At 36.1% G+C, this 27831-nt stretch overlaps 2 protein-coding genes across 2 annotated transcripts; both read left to right on the top strand.

The window, feature by feature from the left end:
* The first annotated feature begins 1352 nt into the window (after window positions 1–1352).
* On the top strand, window positions 1353–12259 carry LOC135692144 (uncharacterized). Its single transcript, XM_065210187.2, has 5 exons — window positions 1353–2100; window positions 2517–2583; window positions 3885–4327; window positions 8053–8235; window positions 9012–12259. Exons 2-5 carry the CDS (start codon window positions 2526–2528, stop codon window positions 10248–10250), a joined length of 1923 nt encoding a protein of 640 aa, XP_065066259.2. The 5' UTR covers window positions 1353–2100; window positions 2517–2525; the 3' UTR covers window positions 10251–12259.
* Window positions 12260–15639: 3380 nt separating this feature from the next.
* LOC135692276 (mediator of RNA polymerase II transcription subunit 7) lies at window positions 15640–27153 on the top strand. Its single transcript, XM_065210374.2, has 7 exons — window positions 15640–15845; window positions 19774–19846; window positions 20074–20168; window positions 20825–20902; window positions 21462–21535; window positions 25018–25156; window positions 25997–27153. The coding sequence occupies exons 1-7, from the start codon at window positions 15663–15665 to the stop codon at window positions 26087–26089; spliced, it is 735 nt and encodes a 244-aa protein (XP_065066446.2). The 5' UTR covers window positions 15640–15662; the 3' UTR covers window positions 26090–27153.
* The last annotated feature ends 678 nt before the right edge of the window (window positions 27154–27831 follow it).

The following is a 27831-nucleotide window of genomic DNA, read 5'->3' as shown; positions in this document are numbered from 1 at the left end:
AATCAAGTTTATTGGTGTGGTTCAAAATAGTATTTGCGATACCGGTCTTTTTGTGCGAAGGTGAGACAAATGTGTGCATCCGCCCCTGATCCTGTGTACGCCCTAAAGAAAACATAGTTTGGCATCTCCAAATGGCTCAGCAATTGGAAATACTGTATAGCACACGTTATTTGACTTTTCAGCGTAATAAAGTTGATAGCCATTCAGTCAAATAATGATAGCCCGGGTATCTCATTTGTGTTGCTTGTTAGCAAAGCGAAGTTTCCACTGTTAAGGTGGATTTCGTCTTCACGGTATGGACAGAAAGCGGAAAACGGTAAACGGTAAGAGGTTCGGAAAGTTTCAGCCCGAGGAATTTTCGGGAAAGACGGCATGTTTATGTTTAACAACTTTATGGTGCTTTTTCTTTTGCAAGAAGATTGAAAAGTTAAAAAAGAAAGTATGCGAGTAGAGAGTATGGGTAAAACACGTTTCAAGAAAAAAGCAAAAAAGAAAGTTCCACCCAGGGAACTATTTAATTAAAAGTGTTGCAATGAAAAATACAAGAGAAGCCTTCTCGAAAAGGATAGCAAAAAGTAGAAAAGGGTTCATTATTGAAATTTACAAGGGGGCCCTACAACTCTGCCTGCTTCAACCGATGATAGGTAATACTCTTTCAAGTATTTCAGAATGACTGTGGTTAAGAAGCACAGCTTTTTGCTGAAGTTATGACGTAATGCCTCGAGCATGATTGGATGAGTGATCAAAACGGTACGAATTCTGTGGAAAAAAATTTGCCTTGATTTCAACTTTCAAAAACGGAAAGCGGTACGTATGAAAGTATCTTCTGCGCTTGCTTGTACCGTATACCGTTTCCCGTTTTCTGTCCATACCGTGAAGTGGAAATCCACCTTTAGAAAGGAAACAGTAAGGTTTTTTTCCTGTTTCGTTGAAAATATCGAACCGGTTTACTAGTACAATCTTCACTTGTTTGATTACTTCACGTGACTTCACTTGAAAAATTCAGTTGTGAAATCTGAACAACTTCTAGATAACGGAAAAAAGATTCCCTTGTTTGAAGCCCTACAAACGTTGCTATTTCGAAATCTTCAGCTAAGTTTCGTGATCAGCGGGTTTAATTCCTTTTGATTAGTCACTAAAAGATGATTGCAAGTTTTGGCTGCAACTTTTGGCTTTGAAGATAATGTTCCTTATTTTGTTGGCAATACTTTGGTCCTTTTATTTAACATGTTTGTATGAAATTATGGAGGTTTTCTAAGTTGGAAACTTCACTGGTTTTTGATGGCAAACGGGAAAGGCGAACGTTACTTCGGTAATATCGTCTGAGCTTTAAAGACTATGGTTTGAACCATGTTGTGAACGAAAGTAGGCACGGGGTTCTAGACACAAATTATTGTAAATAAACTGCAATTTATCTGGTACGAAGACGAAACTTAGAGCAAGCACGAACTGTACGCACGCTCCTTCAAAATCATTGTTAGAAATGTCATTTGTTCAACAAAAAATACCCTTTGTAAACCTCGTCGTTGGCCTTAAAAATTTGCTCTCAATCTTGTTTCATGTCTCTATCTGTTTTTATGTCTATTTATAGTAGATCTTGGTGTGTGTTGGCGACTAATAATTTTTGCAAAAAATGCTGCAGATTATTCGTGAACAATACTGCAGTGTAGGCCTAATTTTCTTGTGGCAATATCGAGAATTTGCACTTTCGTTACAGACTGGAGAGTTGACGATGGCAATATCTTGACGGCTAACAACTTAGGCCGGATATGTGGCAGGCACCAATCAAATCTTGCGGTTTCGACAGTCACTAAGACCTCGCATGAATACAGAGATTAGCGTTTTCGCAACAAAAGGATTTTATTTTCCATTGTCTTTCTGTCAAATTCATCAAACCCACGTTGGTTGTGAAATCCATATACGGGTAATAGATTTGAGATCTGTCACTTCTTTGCATTGGATCTTTTGGCCATCTTGTGGATGCTGGTGGATATGGATGTTTTGAAAATCCGTGGATTTTCCACCGTCAAATAGTGCCGAAAGAAGAATGAGGTAATAGCGAAGTAGGTGTCCATCGGTGTGCAAAGTTGGTCGAAGAAGGTAGGCTGTTACCTCAGATCTTTCTCTCAGTCTATGTAACATTGGCTTTCTCCGATGAATGTCTTGGATGGCGGAACTGTCAAGGAGCTAAACTCAATGCCGATCGTCGCGTTTTGGATTGCAAATGCAAATTTCCGTTGGCGAAGTTTAGGCCCATTTGTCTCTAGGCCCATTTGGAAGTGAAGTGACGAGTTTTGCGTTGATTGCAGAACTGGTATTACTATTAGTTCAGAGAGATGGCAATGAACCTTTTGTAAACATTTCGTTATCTTAGCCTACTTGTGCATCCACACTGCTAATGCAGGACAGAACTTGATGATAACTTTGACCTTTTTATTTACAAATTCACTACTTTCTTCAGACTCATTGTATTCGCGATGTTCGTTTCTTACGACATTCCTGCTCTCACATTTTAGTCAGGCATCATGGAGAGCAGTGGACCAGAACCAAAGAGGATGAAAATTGGGGATGACCAGGATATAGGTAAAATATGATTTTCAACGCTTAAAACAACTGCTTTGTAAATCAGATTTCACATCATACCTTAACTGAATTATACATATTCTGATGCATTATGAATAAACTTACATGTATTTGATTATTCCAACATCTCGTGGTACATAGCAGTAGGTTGATGATTTTGATCCATATTCTCTGTATAATTGGAATTTTTAGACTTTCATAGTTTCATTTCATCCTCAATCTTTTTCTCATTTATTTGTCAGTAAAAATGGAATATTTCTTGACTAAAAGATAATTTTTCTGTGAATCTCAAGTAAAGGTTTTTGCCAAGGATGTAAATGTAAATGCTTAGATGGTCATTTGACATGTAAATGTTCAATCTAATCATTGATCAGTGGCATCTTCTAGCACTTTTTAATCATCAATCTATTATTTCTTGCACTCTGAGCATTATACCGATACTCAGTGCTGCTCAGTATCGATGTAGAAGTAGAAGTAGATGTATACCAGGGTGGAATTCATGTAACGCTAACACAGAATATACACAATAAACAGTAGAAATAGAATATGTAATTGTTAATCCATGCTTAATTTATCTGGTGTAACCTATCTGGATTGCACATTGGCTTAGTCTCTTGAAGTGGAAGTAACTTGTAAAAATTATGCTATAGGTTGGTCAGAACTTTTACTTGTATAAGGTATATCATTTTTATGTAATAAGTCATTGAGTTTGTAGAAACATATCAAAATTTAAATATAGGCAAACATTAGACCCATCTTTTTTCAATTTGCCTTTTCTTTTGCATGTCAATATAAATGCTTCTATGCATTCGTCTACAAGACTTTAAAAAAATCCAATTAACTATGTATTTTGCGTGTGGTACTTCATCCAGAATAATGATAATACAGTTAGCAAATAAATTTAGTATCAGAATGAAAGTATAATAGTTTGATTGTTAAAAACACAACGTTTTGAGCATTTTCTCGTTATCATGTACTTGATGTGTAATTTTATACAACTTTTTGGCAGGTTTGGCTACAAATTTAACACCCTGTTAAGAAATCCTATGTTTCATTTTTGTCTCATTTAAGATTTAAACATTGTATGCTAAACTCAAAACAGTTGAAGTGTGTAAAGGAACCCTAGGCTACTGCACATCACTATTTTTAGGAATATCTTCTAGTATTGGGGGTGTACCTTAATTGCAGGTATAAATTTCCATTGCATTATTAAAGTTATTGTATTTCTAATGAACATATTTCTAATGGTGAAGCAAATAAAACATAATGGTCACAATTCTTAACAGTGTCATTTCTTCTAGTTGTACTGGATGATGTAAGAAAACCAGATAGTGTGAAAGTACCAACAGCTATTGAGGAATGTGAAGAGAAAACACTTCCTGTTAAAGAGGGTGGAGAAAACAACAATAAAATTGAGAACAGTAGTTCTTCTTCCACTACTGTTAATTCTAATGTCACTGTTAGCACTTCATTGGCACCTTCTGCCAAAACAGACTCAACCTCAGTCCATTTCAGCAGTGAAAGTGCTTTAAAACCTGATGCTACAAACCTTGAAAAAAAGCTGTCTACAACAGCAAAGCCTGATTTTCGAGGCACATTGCAAAATGGATCAGGTCAAAAACTTGAGAGCATCATAGACCGCCTATGCTCAGATCGCTCTGTCACATCTATTGCTGACAACACCGAAGAACCACTTCTATGCAGAGTAGATGCTTCAACCCAGACATTTCCAGATTTTGTGAAGGTTTGTATATATTTCTTTATAATATACAAGGATATTCTTCATATCCTCATTTTTTTGAAATTTTGTAACTCTAAAGATGGCTTATGGTCAAAACCAAAAATATCTGTCTTGGCAAATCCATCATTGATATCTCCCAGTTTTGCTTTTAAAGTCTGCAGCTTATTAGATGGTTTGCTGATGATTCAATGCAGAAAGCACAAGATTGGTATTGGCTAAGAGTAATTATTACAATCAGGCAACACCCTTGTAGGAAAACATTTCTTCCTGTCAGCTTTTTGTATTTATTTATATATGCAATATAATAGTAAATAAATGAAAGAAAATGCTTTTGTAAAGAGTTTTGTTCTCATGGGTTTGAAAAATATTACCAAGATAATATAAGAAAACTAAGATAGCTTAACTAAAACCCCTCGATTTACCACCTATTCTGCATCCCAATTCTTGATGTAACAGGCCTTGTTGTCCAAAGCAACACTTTTGACAAGAGCAAGCCTTGACGAGGCGAATGAGCTGTTGCTCGTACATTTCAATTATGTTTTAGTACGATTTCTAGCAAGTTTTCCTTCACCAACTTTTGTGTTTTGTACGGTTTTGTTTGTCCTTTTCGGAGGCAAAATGGCAAAGTAATTGATATTTGAACTATTGTTAAAACGCTCCCTCAAACAATGAGTTCTATCCACATGTTTGCTAAGAACAATCAAATTTGATGCCAAGAATAAATCATGAAGCAATTACTATGTCACCTGTCCAACCCTTGAGAAGTAACATATTGTCAACCCTGTAGAAAAATGGAAGCATAAACAGGATAATATCACCCATAAACAAGTCACTTAAAGCTGACCAACCACAAATTAAAGCTCCTTATTGGAGAATTTATAGAACAGAACAGAATGACTTTTGTATTAAGTAGGCACTGGCGTTATACTACACTTCACAATCCAAGTAAAGAACACTCTGATAGTCTACATGAAAATCACTCCTGTCGTAGGAAGGTAACTCTGTAGCAAAGGGTTATAGTGTCTTTGCACATATCAGATATGATCTGCTCTGCTCCAGAACATAGCATTTTCTTATTGTTTACAACTTTAAAGCAAGTTGATCTTTCCTGAAAACTTAATTGATCTGGGATTTTGACCTTGCTGTTGCCTATGGAAAAACACCCTGACTCAACCTAATTATAGTTTACTCCTACACTTTGACGTCATTTATTCCACACTAAGCATTAGTCTTCTGGTTAATGACAAATAATGTTGTGGCAAGCCACTTCCTATCTTTAGTTACATGAAAGAACTATATTTGAGCAACAATTTCACAATCGTGTATGTATAAGGGAGAAATTATATTGATGGCTTATATTGATGACCCTATATAACAAACTGTATTCAACTTCCGTTGATTGCGTAAAGTTTTCAGATCTTCATTGGAACCTGTTAAATACCAGGTGAAGTCAAAGTACTTCTATATGAAGTCATCTTGAAACAAGTTCGGGGAAATCTGACAAATACCTTCCTTGTTGTCTGCAGAGAGTCTTCGTCTGAACCCAGTTTGTTGGACAACTCTTTTTTCATCCAATTCAAATGTATACTTTCACATCTACCCTGCATCATCATTGATTCTGGTGTTATAAGTTGTAATTTTAATCTTGAGAAGTATTTGGTATTTGATCTACATTGATTTGTTCGTTGGATCTTCATGTTTGGTGGAGCTATTAATTGGATCTTGGAGCTTTGTCGAGGAATAATCGTGGTCATGGATTCCCGACAACCATACGGTTGTGGATGGAAAACAACACAAGAGATATCACACTTCTTTGCCCCTTTTTGCTTGTAGTAAAAATCTACACTGCAATGCCCAGGACACAGCAGGCTTAAGGCTGCCACGCATGCCCTTCGGTTTCTACACTGGCATCTTCTTTCCTTCTTTTTTTCTTTAGATTGCAAATCTATTTAAAGTTACATTTTACAGATGGTATGATCAGATGAATTCAATACCTGGCATGATGCCCCGTGTTAAGGCACACGTGTTTACCTGAAATTACCTACAAGCTCTTGTTCTTAACAGTCTTAAAAACACTGGTCAACTATGTTGTCTAAGTGGAGCTCCATCGGACCCCTTTACCCTAGCCATTCATTAATAATGGCCTCCATGACACACACAAATGTCTTTTGTCTTCGACTTCTTAGAGCCCTGATTAAAAAATGTCGAAAAAAGCATGGAAATCGGAAACATAGCACATTCGGTTTTATTTCAGGAAACGATTCCAGGGACCTTTTTTATAGATTATTTCTAGTCTCCAAGACAGGTGCTTGGCCACAATCGTCACAAGTTGCAGCTATCATTGCTGCTTGTGGAACGCTTTAAAAATAATCTTCTTAAGCTAAAATTAGTTTATGAGTCTAATTTACAAAACTAACTGTTTCCGTCCACACAAGTCAGTTTTTTCTTCTAATATAGATGGATTCGAAGTCACTCGGTTTCGGAGCAATCTTTACCTTGAACAGCTGCTAACCTATTGTCGAGTCAGATTTTATTTGGGCATTTTGTTTATTGCAAATATTCTGCGGTTGTTTCTTTCTGGAACCGTTGTTTCCCTGGTGCTCGCAAGAACATAGTAATTAGCTTTACACCTTTACATGGTAAATTTAAGAGCAGGATGTAAGAAATTGTGCTTTTTTCTAGGGGGTGGGGGGTGTACCTTAATAGGTTTTGAGGTACGGGGCTTGGCATTATGTAGGGGTACCTTTTCTGAAAAGTACAGAATTTTCGCATCACTTTCTGAAATAAGTGCAGAATTATGGGTACCATTTAAAGAACTATGCCGAATTATTGACATATTTAAAAATTATTACAAAGAAACTTGTGAAATATGGGTAATCAGAGGCTTTAATGGACACTTGATTTGCCGCTGGGGATTTAGGTGTCATCAAAGTAGCGATATAGCGTTTGTTTTCGGACTTGTCAAAAATCTATTTTCATGGAAACCAACATAATTCTTTTCTAATGCTGAACCCAAAGGGCTACTCATAGCAGCTCCATCTAATTGTCGGTACATTTGATTGTATGGCCTATATTCAGCGCCCCAAGTGGCATTTAGCGTTAGTTCTTTGAAAAAGGTTCTTGGGAATTGGATTAACTTGTTGCTGCGAGACAAAGTATCGTCTCCGCTGTAAAACAAACTGCCAATGACAAAATTGTTGCAGCAAAATGGATTTTTTTCAATTTTTTCAATCTCAATTTCCTTTTCAACTATACGTTGCCCCGGTATATTTGAATTCCCCCTTTCCTCCGGATCAATGTTTGATTAGTAGGGTAGAGAAAGCATAAACTAATGAAAGGGTAGAGAAAGCATCAACTTTTCTTGAAAAGCCTCAGCAATATATGTCCGGTATCGCAGGTTTTGTATAAAAGTATAAACGAAAAAGTGTCTTTCATACAGCGAAATAGATATAGTTTTAGAACCGGTCCCAAAACTTTGGAAAGCCGTTTAGCCAAGCAATATTGGAAAGATCATATCTTAATGTCCTATCTTTATTATGGTTGAAGTTTTTGTAATTTCTGCTTGATCCCCTGTTATCTTGCTGATCAACATCACCCGCCCAGAGAAATTTTGTTTTGTTATCAAGAATGTTGACAGATTCTGTAAAATGCTCATTCAAATGAAATATTCTTTTTTGCCAGCTTGTAAACGACCTTCTATCAGTTGAATTTTTTCTTCCTACCACTAGATTGTAAAGAATCTTGTATTCAGGAGAATGAAGCAACTAGAACAGTCGTTGATTGGCGATGCAGTTACTGACAGTGTATTAAACGGCAAACTTATTGAGCTTCAAAAAGAAAACAGAGATTTGCGACGAAACGCAAGAAGATTACAAGATAAACTCGATGCAATTATACAGTCAATTAAAACGGTAATATCACTGTCTCGAGGTTTCTAGTTTGACAATTGATAATGTAATGTTTGACAATTCATATTTTTTTATTTTTCGGTTAAAAAGAGTTTAGTTTCTAATGGTATTCAATATGCTTTAAGAGAAGAAAGTTTCGCTGGAAGAAAGTTTCTAAAACAACGGAATCAGTGTTGAAATTCGTTTAAGAACAACCATTCGTCATCAAAGCCTCCAAGAGGGTTAATGCAGAGTTATCTGAAAATTTGACAAGAATAAAATTTCGCTAATTTCATATTTCAGGAAGTTTTACGGAACATACTTTCGCCATTTTAAGGGACAAAATCGCGAAAAGTTTCCGCAAAAGTTTAATAAGTAATTAACTCCTTTGTCTAGATTGTAAATTTTAACTAGAGAAACAAAGTTCCAATTAGGGTATACATTGAAAGCTGAAGGGTTTTGTTTGAGCCTTTTAACCTAGACTTTCACAGAACAATGTGTTGCAAGATCGTTACAAGACAATATGTCTATTAGTGTATGCATAAGAGTTTTATTCGTTTTAAGCCCTTCTGACACCACAAGGCACGAAGGACGGGTGCTTAGGTTTTATGAACTAACTCATTCTCCATTTTTAAAGAAAATATTTTAAATCTACGTCGATGTTTTTTTGATTTATAATATATGCATGATATGTTTTCTTTGCTCACTGCAAATGATTTTGCCTAAACAAGTTCACAAACACGTATCCATATTGGCAATTTTAGTGCTTACCAATTCGTAATATATCACTTTTTCCCCAGGATGATAATGTCTCGTCATCCAAACTGAAGGAGGTTCTGGAAAATGTCAGTGCACAGCCCATGGCAGTAGAGACTGGAGGTGTTTCACCAATCCGACGACAGTCAGCTGTGGTCAGTCCGTATCATGTACAAAAAGCCACTGGGGAAGCCAATTTTGAAGGTATCGGGCATAGAGATGCGAGACCAAGAGCAGAAGTTGTGGAAATTTCCAGGCCATCTTCTAAAACTTCTGCAAATATGAATATTGTGTTGAATGATCACGGTAAAGGTGCTGCCTCCTTTGCAAGCCAAGGGAGTCCCATAACGAGGCAAGGCCCCCAAGTTAAGTATGTGCCTCAGAGACTAAGCGCAGGGTCCTCTGCAGTGCCTCATTCGCAGTTCATCCATCTTGGACAAAATGGAATGGTCATGCAAAAAGTTGGTGGACAACGCCCCCGTGCACCTGGAATCGAGTTTATTGCTAGACCGCCAGGTCAAATGATTTATACCACTCAACCAGTGCAGGTAACTGGTCCAAGGATGTCCACGATACCACCACAACCCCAGCAGGCAGGTCAACATACCAACCAGCGGCAAATACTTTCACCTAGTGGTATGGGATCAAGACTTTCCCAGCCGGGGCAATTATCACGCCCTGGTGGAAATCTAGTCCGTATGCAAGGATCTAGTACACAAACAGTCCATTATATTCCACAGAATGTGATGCCTGGGTTTATCTCACATACCATGCCACCAAACAGCCATCGAATGCCTTCACAAGTAGCTCCACCTGACATGAGACCACAGGTGCCTCTGGGCGTCCCACAGCGCGGCATCATCCACAGCGAATTTCGAGCTCGTCCCGGTGCATCTGGAGTTGCGCCTTCACAGTTACCTCCTCCACCCTATCAAATGACGAGAGTTCAAGTTGAAACACCGGTCCTGCCAAAGTTGCAAGTTAATATAACAGTGTCTGGAAATGGAATTGTTTTGTCCTGGGACTTTGAAACAGAGCCGCCTGCCAATATACCGGCGATTGACTGTTATCATTTGTTTGCGTCGCAAGATAGTCCGAATCCTCCTACAGTTAAATCAGAGTGGAAGAAGATCGGAGTTGTGAAAGCACTACCTTTGCCAATGGCGTGCACTTTGACGCAGTTTGTCTCTGGTAATTCATATCACTTTGCAGTGTTGCCAGTTGATGTCAACGGAAGAGAAGGCCAGATGAGCAACCCATGCACCGTTCGCTTAAATAATTAAAGATTCAGCTGTTTTACACACGATGATTAGTTCCCAGATACTTTGTTCTGATTATTTTCTGGCTAATATTGAAAACACTGTTAATGGCGGCTTTACGCATATAATATCAGACACCCTCTCATACTCCTGCCGTTATGCACTCTATTGTAAATTCAAACTTCTTGTTCTGATTCAATCAATCAGCTGTCCAATAGTCATAAGAAAAAAGTGCCCTATATTTTTTGATGTGATGTGAATATTTTTAAATCTATTACACGACAAAAATTTTATGTTAGCCAAAGTGCCGACTTTCTAATGTTTGTATTATTATCATTTTAGATTTCAAGTGTAAAAAGGTTTCTAACTGTTGTCTTGGTATAGCTTGCTTAATATATCGAATAAATCTTCACCGTCAAAGTATGATAATCAATTTTAATGAAAAGTGTTTTGGGCTTTCGATAATTTTCGGTAGAACTAGTTTTTGTCTAATTCCTAACGTTTATTGCAGAATCCTTTGCGACATGAAAAATTTGTCGGCATGAAAAATTTTAGCCTGATTACCAGACCCCGATTTCAAAGGAAATGGCTATTTTTCTTTGAAATAGGAGGGTCTGGTTATCAGGCTAGATAAATCTGAGCCTCGACCAGGGGCGGACACTTGGTCAAATATTGGGGGGGGAGCCTAATGTTTTAATAAGATGACGTCACACTTCCCATTGTTTTAGAACACAAGACCATTGTCGTCTGAAGTATTGGGGCGGTAGCCTCCCTGCCCCCCCCCCCCCCCCCGCGAAAACGGTATCATACACAATCAAGGATAAAAAAGTACTTTACCAAATGACCAGATTTTCTCGTTAGATTTGGATCCCATTACAGGAAAATTTTATGGTGTATCTACCCTTCTGTCGAATTTTTAAAGTATGAGCCAAAGACAAACATTTTCCGTGAAAAATGGGCCTTCGCCCCCCCCCCCCCCCCTGCTCCTCTCCGCTAATGCAAGTGTCATATGTTTCTTTAAGTTTACATTAGTGAAGTACATGTTAAATCAGAACATATTGCCTAACGAAATATTGAATATGATGTTCCATTTAGTATTGAAACGTTTGCATATCAAATGCAATATTTGCTAGTGACAAGCAAATGCTTTTCAGCGAAGCAGTGTCTCTCTATAGCGATTGTTTCATGCTGTCATCTGCTTTTAACGAAATCTTGCGTCACCTAACTGATATGTAGGGATATTGCTGAAAACAACTTGAACAAGTTACTACGCAAATCTATCTAGTACCAGGTTTTGTAAGTTTTGAAGCCCAAGCCGTTATTCCTTTTGCCTGCCACTACTGTTCGTTGACATATCGTTTACAGCTTAAGTTATTCTAATAACAGAGGAAAGAGAAGTACTGGACTTCTTCAAAATCAAATCCAACTAAAATGTATTTTGCATTTATTCTTAACAAGTTAGACAGGAAGCTGTGCTGTAGCCACAACCAAGACCACATCCATGGTCACACCCAACATACTTGCAGCTGTGTTTTTGATTCTCTGATGTTTTTATGAAATCATTTAAACTATTCACCGGCTTCCAAGGGATGATAGAAGCTGCTCATTTATGGAAAATCCATAACAAAATCAAGCATTAGTTCACACTGCCAAGTAAAGAATTCGCCCTGCCAAACAGAGTGCGTTGTTTAGGGGGGACTGAGCCCCCAAAATCTCTGAATTTTTAACAAGTGGGGCTGAGCGTTCTCCACGGATCCCCTGTGCCGTTGGCGTGGTGATGTAGTTTGTTTACGTTTTCCTACATAAATCTGCTTGGCATCGGCCGTTAGCGGTCATAAATTTCGTCTTTTATTTAGCATGCCTTTTTAGCCTGATTGGTCAATATCGTTCTGTCAATCAACTGTCATATGACCAATCATATTCCGTATCAGGTTAGTATAGCTTCTGTGCAGTCTTTGTATTCAAAGAGCATGAATAGTATGATGTATTGGAGTGAGGCGAATTTCCAGCTATAAAAGTTTTGATAAGTGCAACGTCAATAGATATTACCTCTTCTACTTTCTTGCCTGTGAAAGTTGCTATGATCGTAAATTTCAGTAATTATTGATCTCAGAACTAAAACCAACATATTTTGATTTTCTTGCTCTGATAAACATAATATCATTTTTTGCTCTGACGCAGCCCGGTATGCTGGGGCGAAATATTAGCCTTCACTGATTTACGTGTATTTATTGTTGTTTATTCTCGGCGTATTGCGGTGTTTCTTATTTGCTATATTTTGATTTAATTTTCATTGGGAACGACTTGCTATGGCTCTGGCATCATACCAGCAAGGATCCCATTGTGTTCACCTTGATGGTGGGAGGGGCTCATCTATGTTATCACTTGAATGTATTTCATTTCTTGAAATTCAAGTCGACAATCTTCTTAGCATATCATTTTTTCAATCAACAATCTGGGACAAGATTTATTACAGTATGTAGCAACGTTTGCTTTTTCCAAAGCCATTTTCAAGTTCTGTACCGCCCAAAAAATTTTAACAGTTCACATTGTAGAAAACTCTACAGTATAAAACATCAGAATAAGGGTTGGAAGGAACACGATGGTAAATATATACCCAGTTGTTGATCGAAATAGGCCAATCAGAAAAATGCAAGCACAAGACCGGTAAAATTGCGTGCCTAAAGTAAAATTACCACTGGAGTCCAAGAGAGAAAACGAACTCCTTCTGTCTACACCATGGTGGCTTTTTCGTTTGTTTGTAGATCGATCCCAAATCTGTTAGGTTAAAAGACGACTGGGCTCTGCCAATTATCTGAAGCATGTCGTCATTTTCGAGTTTTGCAATATCTGGGTTGTCTAAAAGGTGTTGTCCGATGGCAGAGTCACTAGATTTTACAATGGTTTTTTAGACCTACAAGATCGAGGAGGCTGTTCGCTTTTGAGGGGCAGTTTTGTTTCTCATGTTGGAAGGAACATGTTTTTTATCCTATCCCCCAATCTTTTGGTTGTGCGTCCTACGTAGCCAAAATCACACTGACACGTAAATTCATAAAGAACTGAACTTTTTTGGGTGATACTGAAAGGAACGCAGTCCTTTTGAACGGTTTGAAGGACTCTCCTAGTACTGTATACAATAAGAGGATTGACAGAAAAGAAACATTTTGTCATGGCCTGTTTAATCTGACTTTCAAATCTTTTGCGGACCAAACTCTTGGATGGCCGAAAATATTGTAAACTTTTAGTGTAAGAAAAAATGATATCTAACTGGAAAGCCGTTGTCCAGAAGGTTTGTTTTTAGGAAAAAATTTCTCATAATCTTCTTTCACGATGCCGTACAAATCTTCATTTTGGAATGTCCGAACATCTCTTTATTCATTGGCTTCTATCATCAAGCAAATACCATGTCACATTTGATATTTTAATTGAGAGCGACATGTCTATCCATTTGTGCAGGGTCCAGAAAGAGCTAACCCCTTCTCCAGAAAATACCAAGGCAGGGTTTGGGCATTCCGCTCTTCTACCCTTTGAGTGCCAGTGTCTCCATTTATTCTTATTAACATAGTTCAAATCTAGTCTCAGAAATATTTATTCGACAAAATATTACGCGATATGAATCTTCATCCATATAACAATTTTTAACAGACTTCAGAGCAATGTGGTGTTCAAGCTCATCCTTTACATCAGCTGTCCCTCTAACTGCAGCCCCATCATTTGTCAAGTTAGTGACAACATGCAAATTCTTGAATCCAGTCAGATCAGACCATTTTCTATCCCGTCTACCGCACCCACTCCTCCTCCGCCGCCGTATTGCTTTGCAATACTGGGGATGATTTCAGGTAAGACAATTTCTAGGGCCACAACAAGCGCCATTTTCCTATTTTGATTGCGCCATTCTCTAAAGAATTTTTGCATTTTCTGTGTTTACTTTTCCAATGGTTTGTACTCGTGTGAAGAAGATGCTCACTGATGTTTAAGAAGACTTAATGAAAAGAACTTTATTTAGGGTTTGAGAAATTTGCCCCCTTCAGTATTCACTTTGCAAAAATATCAGTTTTTTAATTAATTCTGGGACTTAACCTTATTGTCGGAAATCTATGCAGTCATTCTTTAGAGTAGAGGACATGATGGTCACATTGGCGTACCGTCCATGTATGCCAAGCTTTCGGCGCAAGCGTAAAATATTCTAGACAAATTATAAAATTCTTGCAACATTTTTATCGGTAATAAATGCGCTGTAGTGTTAAAGTGAATGTGAAATATTTTCTGCAATAAATAGCCTCTCTTTCTGGTCATGATTGGCATACGTAAACAGGCCAATTGGTTATTTTTCCAAGTAAACAGATCGCTAAAAAATTATGACATTTGAAATTTATGAAATACTGAAGCCTCTCCACATCACCCTTTCTGCCTGTATATTTTCGTCATCTACGATAAAAAGAAACATGCGATGCTCCAGTGCAGCTGCCGAGAGAAGTAAGAATTTTCCTGGCTGGGGCTTGTGGTCGGCCTGAGCGTAAGCATTTGATAATCCTCAACATTCTTTCGCACATAAGCTCTTTTTTACAAATATTGTTTGCGTGATATATTATTTCAAATCTTAGCATTTTGCTTCACGATTCTGATGGCTTACAGTGTGGGACACTTAATATAAATTATGTTGCTGGCCATGCCAGCTATTTTCTAGAGGAAAATGAACATAAAGTACCGCAGGGCTCTCAAACTTATGCGTATTTTCATAATCAAAATTTATTATCACGATTAACTTTAATTACCGCTTGTATTTACAAAAAGCTGCGATTACAATTTTATTTACTCACCATTAGCTTATATGAAATGTTACCGCATGCCTAAATTCTGTTCTCACTCTACGCCACTGGATGATGAGTCAAATTATAATCTTGTTCTACTTTTTATTCCTAGGCTGCTTGAAAAGCTGGTAAATAATCAACTCTACAATCCATTTCAATAAATATTTTAAATCCATCAATTTTTCGACCTCTCAATTCAGAAAAAAGCATATTTGCTTTAATCGCCTCATTTCAGTGCCATATGCCCTTTGCTATCGAACCAATAAAATAGAAAGACAATAACGAACAAATACACTAAAGACAAGAACTGGTGGTAATTCCCCATCTTACCTTCTTGGCCCACCACTGAAGTCGGCGCTGTTATCTTCTGGTGTCTGAAAACCTGTTAAACTATACTTTGGTTGAGCTTAAGTGTATCGTTAAGGCATCTATGATCTGGAGCATGATCGGTTCCTTCCTTATTCACTGAACCACAAGAATTTCTACACAGTCAATGGCGGTTCCTCTGAAATCCAGCTTATAGAAGATGGAGTTCCACAAGGCTCGTGCCTGGGAGCTTGGCAAAAAACTTTCTTCTTAGCGCAGTCTCTACTGCAAATTAGCCTCATTCTGAAACATATCCAAAATGGCGGCGGATGGTGGACGAACTGAAGGGAATGCTGCTGAAGGATCCTTGCAATCATCATTTCCTTTACCGCCTGTTAAGTATTTCAGTAAATATACCGATGAAAATGTCAATGCCGGAACAGCACCAGCCCCACCAAAAGTGATCACTGGTTCGTATTCTACATTTGGAGACACTTACGACGTGAGTATATCAGCTAGATTAATTCTCGCTTTCTCATCTTAGCATTCTGGCTAGTGAGCTTTGTAATAAAAAGTGAAATACTTTTGTTTCTGATACACTCTATAATGCGAAATAAGAACATTAAGTGGATAACATATTATTGTCAATGTGTCAGTTATTCAGATGTTTGTAAAAGAAAATGCAGGTCGAGCAATGCTAGGGTCACGTCGCCATGATTGAGTATACCTAGATACAAATTAGAATTTTTCTATTTTGCCTAGACTTAGACATAAAACTTTGCACTGAAAAAATCCTTCATGCTCTTCTGATATATATTTCAAAAGATCAGGTAGTTGGTTTTACAAAGTTTTTTGAAAAAGCTGCGATACTTCTTAGTTGTCTTGACGGCCTAAGTTTCTGGCGTCGCCCTGATTGGGATGTTTTTCGTATGTAAATATTAGCACGCACGAATAAAAAATCGAAAAGAAATTTAGTGATTAAACACTTGCAAACACCTTTAAAACATTCTTGCATGCCAATGTTTCAGTTAATTTTTTTTTATCTGCCGATCTGGCGCGTGCAAGATTGTCGCTTTGCAAGATTGAAAACAAGGGGAAAATTAACGGTTTTGACAAAGTGCAATGTTTTAGCCAAATATTGTATTCAAAATGTATCAAATTTTCTCTAGAGTATTTTTTAAAGATATTTGACAATTTGAAATTTACAGGTTGCTTTTTGAGAATTAATGCGAAACAATTAACAAACTAATACAGCCGTTTTAGTGTACCCAATCAGGGTGAACCTAGGTCAAGTCAGTCAGCTTTATTTCACTCCTCTCTGTGGCAAAAAATTGGAAACTGAGCAATTTATGCAAAGATCCTTACTCCTCGTGCATGATATGTGCCTAAAATTGCTAGGTTAGCAGCTAAAATATGCTTGTCCCTTTAAAAAATAATCATGAAAAAATGAGTACAGAAAACATCCTATGCAAAATGGCAGACACATACTTCTTCGTTTCAGGTGAGTCACTTTCTTGTCCGATTATTCATTCATCAATTGAGCAATTGAACGCAAAATGTTTTATTAACTTTGATAAATGGCATATACACATGATTTCGCGCTTTTTTGTTGCAGCTTAGCTCCAATCTCCCATTTTTTTGCAATAGTTAAAGCGATGTAAATGTCATGTTTCAAGGTACATACTCAATCAGGGTGATTCAACCCTACTATCATGAATGGTACAATACAATAATTTCATGTATCAACTATTGCTTCTATAATTATTTTGTACTGATTTTGAAAAAGAATTAGTCAAGGACCAGTTGTAGGAATGGCTTCCGGGCAACAAAAGTTATCATGACAAACCAGGTTGGAAAACCTGTATGAGTTTGCAGACATCGTGGCTGTTATGCCTATTTGTTGTTGTCAGGGAAATGAGGACGGTCAAAATTTTGCAATTTAACAGACCACAACATGCAACTTTCAAAAATTGAGTGATTTTCAAAATTCAGAAAATCATGAAATTATTGCATAAAATGGCAAATCATTTTAAAAGAAAGACCAACCTCTGTTAATTACATGCCATTTATTTGTTGTTTGCTGAATTTTTTCTGGTTTCAGGGAAATTTTTTAAAAGGACTGCCACTTTTTTAATTTTCTGATGCAATTGCGATTTTTGGCCAAAGTGCTCCTCAATCTTTTCTCTCAAACGATAGACAATAAATACTTTTTTGCTTGAATAAGATTAAAAACAAGGCTAAAACCTGATTGGGTGCCCTGGTCAGCATTTGGTAGGAACCAATTGAAAATCAGCTTTTTGTGTGCTTGCACCAAATTTGAATGTCAATGGCACCCCCAAAATTTTATTTTCTTACAAATGAAGAGTCACTTAGGTATGTTTTTCTAGCAAAATACGCCAGTCTTGAGCCTTTATTTATTTGGGAGACCATAGCTTTTTATGTTAATCACATAGAAATATCAAGTGTCATGTTTCAAGCATTAAAGACATTGAGTCACAATTAAAGGAGAGGCTATACCTAAACATACCCAAATCCCCTGAGTCAAGATTTTTGTGCTGTAATGCTATTGGTTCACCTGGGACTGCTTGCATGAACTCACCTTGTACTGATTAACAAAAAAGTATCCATCAATAGCAAGTTGTCAACAACAGATGTTGATTTTACATGAAACTACAACCAAACCCAAACCCAAATTACCTCCTATAGAAATTCTACATTTACCATGCCCAATGCCTTTAATGTTAAGTCTGAAATTTGTTTTTTAAAGGTTTTTCAAGCTCATGACTACTCGTGCTCAGAGATTTTATAAATTTGTCAGATATTTTTATCTATTCTAAAAAATCTCAATCACTTGTCAACAATTTTTGAACTTTGTAAACAAATACAAAATTGCATCATGCACATGTTTGATCTGGCCTGACCCTTAGCATTAGCAATGAAATTTGGTTGTTTGATGGAACTAGAGATAATACTAGAAATAGCTCTTGCTAGTACTGCCCGCAAACAATTAGTTCCTTGATAATGATTATTTTGAAAATTTAGGTCAGGACATTCGAAGAAGACACCATCTTGGGTTTTCGCAATTTTATAAAAACAGCTGCTCTTGTTGATGCTAAACTATTCTTTTTATCAAGAATTTTTGGTGTTCAGTTTGCTTTTGATTTAAGTCCAACGCCCTTTTAAAAATCATGAAGTTTTTTTAGGGTTTGACATTAATTTTTCGTTTTCGTGAAGTAAACAAAGACGTATGAAAATGGACATGTGATAGAACGGGTACAGCTAAAATCGATTGCGATAAAGGATTCGTTCAGCGATGTACAGGCGATAATCATGACAATCATAACTTTTGCTTGTACGGTCTCGAGTTTTGGGAGAAAGGTGTGGCATTCAACTGGTTTTGATTCCCAAAACTCCGAATCAAAACTTCCATCCATTGCGGAGAACCGAGCTGTGATGCAGCACCGTTTTCGTGCCAAAAAAAACTGAAGGCCTTTAGCAGAGTCTTGGCAGAGCAACGCTCCAAAGATAATTGCCTTCCGCACAAAGAGGTGGCGGTTAACGACCTCCTCGACAAAGCCGATTGATTGACAATGAAATTGATTGACAGTTGTCATGGCAGCAGAAAAGTGACAAAATCTGCTGACAAAGTGCTGACAACATGAACTGAAGCTTCCATATGCTACTTATACGCGGGGCAGACTATAAGCCCTTCACTATTATACGCGGGCAATCATGCCTCAACCTCCTTTTAATAGGATTACATTGCATACTGAACAAATCATAATGTGATTCAAATCACTTAAATATAATAAAACACATTGTCAGTGTCTCAATGAATGTTTACTTTGTAAAGATGAATGTTTACATTGAAACCAAAGCCATTTTGAAAAGTCACTTTTCACCCTTCCACATGTAAATGTGTTAACAGCGTTTTTGTAAAGTCCATGATGGAAGTTAAAGTTTTATGTTTATCTTGTCTTTGGCTGTGAAACATGGCAAAAATTTATTTTAAGAGTGGAACAATTGTGGAGCTTATGGGGATTAATGAATAAGAATCAAATTTAAGTGAAGATGAATTTATAATACAAAGCACAATAGATAGGACTTGTTATTCATTTTGTCATTTGCAGAAAGTAAAACCATTTTCTGTCTAACTTTTATAAAGGTGTCAGAAAAAGTTTAATGATGAGTTTTACATTTTGTTACAATGTCCCACCTGAATCCAACAAGGAAAGTGATCTTCTGCCTGCCTGGCAAAATTCTTGCGGCCAGGTCAGTAAGGTTTGTGAGCGTTTCAGATTGTTTGATTTTTGGAAAGTTATAAAAGGCTGTTAAAGCTTGTCCATGTAAATCATTATTCAATTTAACAAAATTTACCAATAAGAATAAAGCATTTTACTATTATATTTGTTAAAAATTTTTCCTTTTAGGCAAATGAAGATATCATAAGGCCTCTTGAAGCTCAAGGCATCCCAAGACTGTACCCATCAGAGGAAAATATAGGTGGGTGAATCTAAATTCAGTAGATTCTTTTTTGCTTTTGTAAATTACAAAGTCTTTCAGATGTCCCTATATATCATATTTAAATGTATACTAAGTTGTTTTCAAGTGTTGGAAATTATTAGAATATAATTCTTTGATACATGAGAAACTGGACAGTAACTGTTGAATTTTTGAATAATTTTCTCGGCCTCCAATATTTTCTTGACTATATTCAATTCTTTTCATAGACATTTTAGCAGAGATGAAGAAGATAAACCATTCGATTCTTGTGAGCTTTCTAGAATTGCTTGATACTCTGATAGATGCGCCATCACAGGAGGAGGTTTGTAGTAAAGTTTGAAATAATTCAGCACATCTTTATTTTCATTTAGGGCCACAACAGAGTCCTGCCCTTGTCATTCACTTCCTTGCATACTTTCTCAGAAAATATGATTATGAAGATGCTTCCTATCAGTATCATTCACATAAAACAATTAAATTTATTATAAAAAGAACTGTTGGAGAAGTTTGTGTGTTGTAACCTAAACATCGGCATTGCAAAGACAGAGTATATCACAATATACTGAAGTTCTTTGGAATTATCAAACTTCTTTCTTTAATTTTGAATTTCTGTGGTATGGAAGACTTATTACACATGCAAACCAAAGGAAAATTGCACCTGCACTGCAGTCTAGTTAATTATACAGTGCAAAATTGGCTTTGAAATGTGATATTTTAACCAGATTTTCCACCTTTAGTTTTTAATGTCTTTACAGCAATCATTTTTTCAAGATAAGCTCCATTGACTATCATTAAGTGATTTTGCCTTCACCATCTGGCCAGGAGCTTCTTCCTCCACTTAGAGGTACTTCAGCGAAGTATTTTTTCTGAGAGAAGGCCCTGCAAGAAAACGTCAAGAGAAGAGAGTGATATTTTGTCTTCGTTTGTTTTTTTGTTAATTTTGTTTTTGTTCGAAATTGAATTGTTTTATTCTTTCAGAGGGAACTCAAACTAGATGACATGAATATGTTGTTTATCAACCTTCATCATTTGATAAATGAATTTAGACCACATCAGGTGACCATCATAATAAATTTCTCATATCAATTTGTTAGAGACTAAAAATATATTATAAACACTTATTAATCTTTTTTTATTTTTTAAATACTTGCAATCGGCATGCTTAGCGGCAGCTGTCTTGAGAAATTGATTGTGTTTTACATTTTCATGCAGTACGAAATTAGGCCAGTTTTGAAAATATAGTCGCAAAGCATGCCAGTTGCGCAAGAGCCGTTAAAGAATTAACCTCTTTTTTGTTTTGTTTTGTTAAAAAAGAGGCCGTCTCATGCTTCGTGTTGAGTGTATTGAATATGGAACCTTTTTAATGGTGTTCACTTGTTATTGAAAACAAACTTGAAAAGAAAGTTTACGCAATCTAACAACTTACATATTTCTCAAGCTTCTTGGTTAAAATTGAACCAACTAATGGAAATCCACCACGATTAATTGAGCTATTTTTGTCAAAACAGTATTTAAACACATTTCAAACCTTTTTGTAAGTTACTGTTCTTGATTTGATAAAGCTAGTTTTCTGTTTTGTTTTTGACTGTATTTTTATGTTGAAATTTTTTTGCAGGCTAGAGAAACTTTAAGAGTAATGCTACACAGACAGAAGACGCAGAAACTCGAAACAGCTGAAAAGCTTGGAAGGTGAGAAAAGTATCATATGTCGTCAACATCGATTTCTATAGAGACTGCACTTAGGCCATTTCTCAGGCAAGTGATAATTATGTTTCAATACAATGAAACGAGAGTGTTTTGAAACCACTTTCAATTAAAACATTTATGAAGACAGACAAAATAATATCGTTCTGTTAGTTTTTCTGCAATGGTTTACAGAAAACCTACGTTTTTAAGGGCTGTAGCAAAAAGATGTATGGACATGAACAATGTATTTATGAACAGACGAAAATTGATCAGCTTGATAAATGGTAAAATTGCAAGAAAATGAACGTTGTAAAAGTTCTATAATTCGCAATTGATGGGGGGAAAGGAGTCTTTTTTGTGGCATCTCCAAGTTAACTACACCTCAGGTATAACTCTATCAGCCCAGGCGAAATATGATTACAGTTTGGGGACATGCAAATTTTGAAGATATGATTCCAGGGATGGCCAAAAAATGCAACTATGATTTTCCAACATCGATTTAGCCCAAAGGAAGACTCTAGGCATCATTCATAAACTTTCCTTTATCATTATTCCTAAAGGTTAAAATTTTTCATGGGTTTAGTGAAAGTTTCCACTATGGTAAGCGGCACGAGATATGTTGAAAGTGTATGGCTGGAAACTGTATTCAAAATTATATTCTAGAAAATATGCATAAGATTTTTTTCTTTTATGCCCAATTGTTTTATATGTTTTGAATTGGACATGACCGCGACCAGACAAGGATAAAGTTTAACATTTAATTCATATATATAAGCCTGAAATTAAAAAACATTTTGTCAGAAAGGTTAACTATGTTTTTCAGCTCTTACATCATTTCCTAATGATATCGCTTATTTAGAAGAATTTTTATAGCTGTAACTCGGGGGGCGGGAGGGGGGTGTTAACTGCGCCTAATTTTGGACGAGGACGTACCATTTTGCTTAAAAGTTTTGGACCCGAAATTTCACACATGTCTGAAAAAATGTGACCCATCCTTTCGTAAACATGACGAAAACTCTACCCAAAATTCCACAAAGCAAAGAGCATTTTTAAAGCACAAAAGAATCATCAAACAAATTTTGAATGTCCTTTGTCCCAAAATCTCAATATTACCAAATTTCATACTTACATTGCGAACTGGGAATTCATTTTGTTGAATGCTAAATTCCCCTCCTAACAATTTTGCAAAATTTCCCAAAATGGTAGCCACAATTTTGTATGTTTCTTCAAACGGTGCCCATAGTTCCGCACACATTTCGATAACTGATACCGATCATTCCGTGCTAACCCCCCCTCCCCCCCCCGAGCTGCAAGTAGTACTTCAACAAACAAAAATGTCGCCAAATCGTTAGAAATGTTAATTAAATATGCACATGGTACTGTAGACTTGGAATATAGCACGATAAAACACTAAATTCTTCTGACACCCTTCAGAGTATGCAACGTTGCGCAAAGCCTTTGCATAAGAGCCCTGGGACCGACACAATGTTATGAGATCGTAAACAGGCTTATCAGCTCAATGAAAAAAAATTGATGACAAAAATGAAAAAATTGAAATAAAATAACGACTTTGTACAAGAAAAAAATATTGATTACACTTTGTTACATCTTCAAGAATCAAGGAAAGAAGACCTAGATGCCACAGTCTCCATTCACTTTAACAAAGATGACCATACACCAGCCAACATCACTCACTGGACTTTTCTACGCACCTCATAACAAAAATCAACGAAATACCCTCGAAAAACGTATTATTTTTAAACTTGGTACTCTTATTCCTAATGGTCTCAATAAGCAATTTTCCTTTCTTTCCTAATCCAGCTATTATTAATGTCACCATCTCGTCTTACGTTCTACGTCGTATTCCTACTACGTTCCATATAGTTAATCTTTCAATTCTACTGTTCTATTCTCTTCTTAACCGTTTCTCCTTCTATTCTTTTAACCTGATGAAGAGTTATGCTTGAAAAGTCTTTTTTAAAATTTGTAATCAATATTAATTTTCCTGTACAAAGTTGTTATTTTATTTTATCAATTTTTGTTCATTACTCGACGTACAACACGCACAACCCCATTGATTATCATCAGCTCAATGAACGTGAGATTATTTTAATGCAACGGAATCGAGGTTAGGGCTTAGTGCATAAATTATAATACTATCTAGTCCTACTACAAAGTTGTGCAACCGTTGAAATGCTCAATTTAAGGTCACCGTAAACGTTTTCTGTATGAAAACATCCATTTTTCGATTTTTCACATTTAAGTAGTCGAACTTTCAAGGCACACAATGATACCAAATACGAAACTATCAGAAATTTTGAAAATGGAAAAAATTACATGTAAACGAAGGTTTCCATAATTTCTTTATCAAAACTTTTAGTCGAGGTCTGAAAATCTCTTGACCTGTTAAGCCGATTATCGTTGCTTTGCGGTTGTGGTCGCATGACTCATTTACAATATCGCACCGTACACATCCATATATCCAATGTACGGCCGTGCTTATTTAAACAGGCTTATTGATCTTAAAGCTTCAAGTGACTTGAACCGGATTACACTGTGGTTTACGAGTGTACCTTGCAAGTGCGATCAGTAAAATCCTGTTTTCTCCGGACTTACAATTCGTCTTTATACAGGTACGAAAAAGCTATTTTGAACCCAATTAACCAATCGAATGGCTCAAAACTTTGCACACGGCCAGGACAGATGTCGGATAAGCAAAGTGTATCTCAAAATTTTTGTATTTGCTCTGGTCCGTCTTTTATAGCCAAAAAAGCTATGAGAGGGAAGCAAAATTGTTTGCCAATTTTTGACAGGGTATAGTTTCAAGGGGAAGAGGAATACGAAAAATCTGAGAAACACTTTGGTAGCTAAGGATCTGCGCTTTCTGCTGATATAAGTCAGATTTTGAAGATGTTACACTCATTTCAGCAATAAAATTGCCTGGAAAGTATCATTTTACAATATTTGCCAATTATTTTGATATGGTCTTGTGGCCACAATCTTGTGCATCGAATGATGCATAGACTAATCTGATTCCGTTAATAGTTTTGCTTTTAGGGAGAGAAAACCAATTATCGTGTCAGAAACATTTACCGTGATCTTAACAGGCAATTTACGTACAGGTGGTATTCAGAACTCACTTAGAAATTGTCTTTATTCATTTGTTCATTCCTCCCGTTTTTTATTTATCAATTCCCTTTCTTTAATTCATTTTTACTTCTTTTTCTCCACTTTAAAGTTTCACCCCCTCTGCAATGTTTTAAATAAATTAACATATTATGACGTAACAGGACTGACGTAACAGGACGTAACAGGAAGAGTTAGTTGTAGAGCACGAGGCCAAGGAAGAGAACGTATAATTTGTGAGCACATGACTAGGCCCTTTTTAACAACATAACACCCTCTTTTCCCTATTATCGAGAAATCTCAACCTTATTAGTAACCTTCATCAGATATATATCTGAAAAACATTTCTGTTGATTCAGGCATGTTGAAAAGGCGAAAGTGAGTTTCCGGAGCTGCCAGTCAGCAGTCCTCAGTAAACTGCCTGCCCACTCAATGCAGCAACAACAGCAAAAACAGCAACAACTACATTATAGCATTTCTAATCATCAAGAAGAAAAGGTAAGTGGTAACATTACTAGAATTGTAATCTGATAAGCCTTTATTATTTGGAAGCGGGGGGGCCAAGCCTTTAATAAAAATTTCCCCAATAATTTCAAAATGTGCTTAAAACCATACAAAAACACCTTTTTCACCTTTTAGCATGACCCCCCCCCCAAAAAAAAATTTTAAACCCCTCAATTTGTAATATGTTCAACGATCCTTACTAAACACACACAATCAATAAGTTCGATATCACAAATATCTGTTTGAGTTGGCTGTTGATATACACGCAATTTTGCATCAGAAGCTAAACATCGAAGTAGCAATTATTCTCTCAATTCTTTAATCACTTTTAGTCCTAAATGTTTCGTAAAGGTTTTCTTAACAACAAAGTGTTGTTTTTTTTAGAAACGCAACAACGTAACATAGAATAGAAAATCAATTTGATTTCAACGAGTTCTTCGTTCTTTTGAAACAGTTTCAATTAAAAGTTATAAAGGGGCTCCTTTTGTCTTAAAGAATCTTTTCCACCCCATCTTGAAAATAGATTTTTGAGCTGTTTGTCAATGTCGAGGATGATCGGTACTTTCATTTTCATGGGCCAGGAAAAGGCCATCTCTCATTCACTCCCACGACGGCTACTGGTTTCTAACCCCCTTTTAATGTTTTGGTCATCTCAGGGTTTCGTTCCTTACAGGCAGTTTCTTGTATAAGATAAGTGCGCCATATTTATACTTAAGATCGAGCTCCCTTCATGTTTCATACAACACTTATTCACCGCTGTTGGTTCCCCTACTTGTAGCAGTGATAATGCTCGTCTGCTTACTTCCTTCTGTAAATCCTTAATTTTGCCAACAGGTAGATGATAATGTTGAAAGAGAATCTGCAGACAATGACACTCAGAAAAGGAATCTAAAACTTATGTGTGATATTGTCGACCAGATCACGTAATTCTGACATTGTAGTCTCTTTTTGTGTTATTTAATTAGCAGTGGTTGTCGTAACTATGATCGCAAAGCTCTACCTTTCATCGAAAAAGTCTAAGACTACCCTTACTACAAGTTTTAGAATGATACAGTAAGTAATCTAGATAATGGCTACAATCTAACTAGGTAGTTTGTATCAATTTCCTAGATAACGAGATAGTTAACGAGTTGCGTGTATACCATTATCTAGATAACTAGTTAGTTAACGAGGTTTTTGCTAGTTAACGAGGTTTTTGCTAGTTAACGAGGTTTCTGCTAGTTAATGAAGGTTTTTGCTAGAATGTAAGAGCATTTTCAAACGGAACTTAAAAGTCAATTCATGTTTTCAAGACTACTTGTATGGAAGATATGATTTTTAAAGAAAGTTTTTATAATCATAAAAACAGCTCGGAATATTGTTAGAGGGCTCTATATAAGGATATATCAAGCCTAATAGCAATGGAGCTCAATTATAATTAAAAAAAGTGCATCTTATTAATTTCCACCAAGGCCTTTTGGCTAAAAAGAATGCAAGTGTTTTTCCAAAGTCATTTCAGATTAAAACTGATATACAATGCTTGTAATAGCTCTAAAACACATTCCGATCAATTTTAGATTTATATTGTGGCATATTTGAAGGAAATGTTTTCAAAAAATCCTTAAAGGTTCTGACCAAAATGCAAGCCTATAGCTTCGCCAATATTTTAATTTTTACCTAAAATTTGTAGACATCAAAAAAGGATATCGAAAAGTTTTTATTGCTTTCTTACGAAATTAAAATTTTCTAAAACATTCCTTAATTTTTTGACAAAAATACAAGGCTATAGCCTTACCAAACCTTCAATTTTTCCATATAATTTTTGGAAAAATAATTGATGTTAAAAGGCTTAGATAGCTGTAATGCACACTCCAATTGAACCAGGAGGTTTTTATTGCCTTTTTATGAAAATATTTTTCTAAAATATGCCTTAATTTTTGGACCAAAATGCAAGGCTATAGCCTTACCAAACCTTCACTTTTTCCGTATAATTTTTGGAAAGAAAATTGATGTCAAATGGCTTAAATAGCTGTAATGCACACTCCAATTGAATCTGAAGGTTTTTATTGCCTTTTTATGAAAACATTTTTCTAAAATATGCCTTAATTTTTTGACAAAAATGCAAGGCTATAGCCTTACAGAAACTTCACTTTTTCCGTATAATTTTTTGAAAGAAAATTGATTCAAAATGGCTTAGATAGCTGTAATGCACACTCCAATTGAACCTGAAGGTTTTTATTGCCTTTTTACGAAAAAAAGTTTCTAAAATATGCCTTTATTTTTTGACAAAAATGCAAGGCTATAGCCTTACCAAAGCTCCAATTTTTCCATATAATTTTTGGAAAGAAAATTGATGTAAAGTGGCTTAAATAGCTGTAATGCACACTCCAATTGAATCTGTAGGTTTTTATTGCCTTTTTACGAAAAAAATTTTTCTTTAATATGCCTTAATTTTTTAACAAAAATGCAAGGCTAAAGCCTTACAAAAACTTCACTTTTTCTCTAGAACTTTTGGACACCAATATTGTTGTAAAATGGCTTAGATAGCTGTAATGCACACTCCAATAAAATCTGAAGGTTTTTATTGCCTTTTTACGAAAAAAATTTTTCTTAAATATTCCTTAATTTTTTTACTAAAATGCAAGGCTATAGCCTTACAAAAACTTCACTTTTTCCGTATAATTTTTGGA

Source organism: Rhopilema esculentum, chromosome 13 (assembly GCF_057945365.1).
Source record: "Rhopilema esculentum isolate cy_ngs chromosome 13, ASM5794536v1, whole genome shotgun sequence".
In the NCBI taxonomy this organism is placed as follows: Eukaryota; Metazoa; Cnidaria; class Scyphozoa; order Rhizostomeae; family Rhizostomatidae; genus Rhopilema; species Rhopilema esculentum.
Note: the sequence above shows the minus strand (reverse complement) of the source record. Positions and strands in the feature narration are given on the sequence as shown.

What these genes read in the sequence shown, in the direction of transcription:
- LOC135692144 (XM_065210187.2), top strand. Translation starts at nt 2,526, where the DNA reads ATGGAGAGCAGTGGACCAGAACCAAAGAGGATGAAAATTGGGGATGAC. An exon ending in CATTTCCAGATTTTGTGAAG is followed by an intron (nt 4,328 to 8,052) that starts GTTTGTATATAT and finishes TCCTACCACTAG; the next exon opens with ATTGTAAAGAATCTTGTATT. An exon ending in TTATACAGTCAATTAAAACG is followed by an intron (nt 8,236 to 9,011) that starts GTAATATCACTG and finishes CTTTTTCCCCAG; the next exon opens with GATGATAATGTCTCGTCATC.
- LOC135692276 (XM_065210374.2), top strand. Translation starts at nt 15,663, where the DNA reads ATGGCGGCGGATGGTGGACGAACTGAAGGGAATGCTGCTGAAGGATCC. An exon ending in ATGCGCCATCACAGGAGGAG is followed by an intron (nt 20,169 to 20,824) that starts GTTTGTAGTAAA and finishes TTATTCTTTCAG; the next exon opens with AGGGAACTCAAACTAGATGA. An exon ending in CTAATCATCAAGAAGAAAAG is followed by an intron (nt 25,157 to 25,996) that starts GTAAGTGGTAAC and finishes TTTTGCCAACAG; the next exon opens with GTAGATGATAATGTTGAAAG.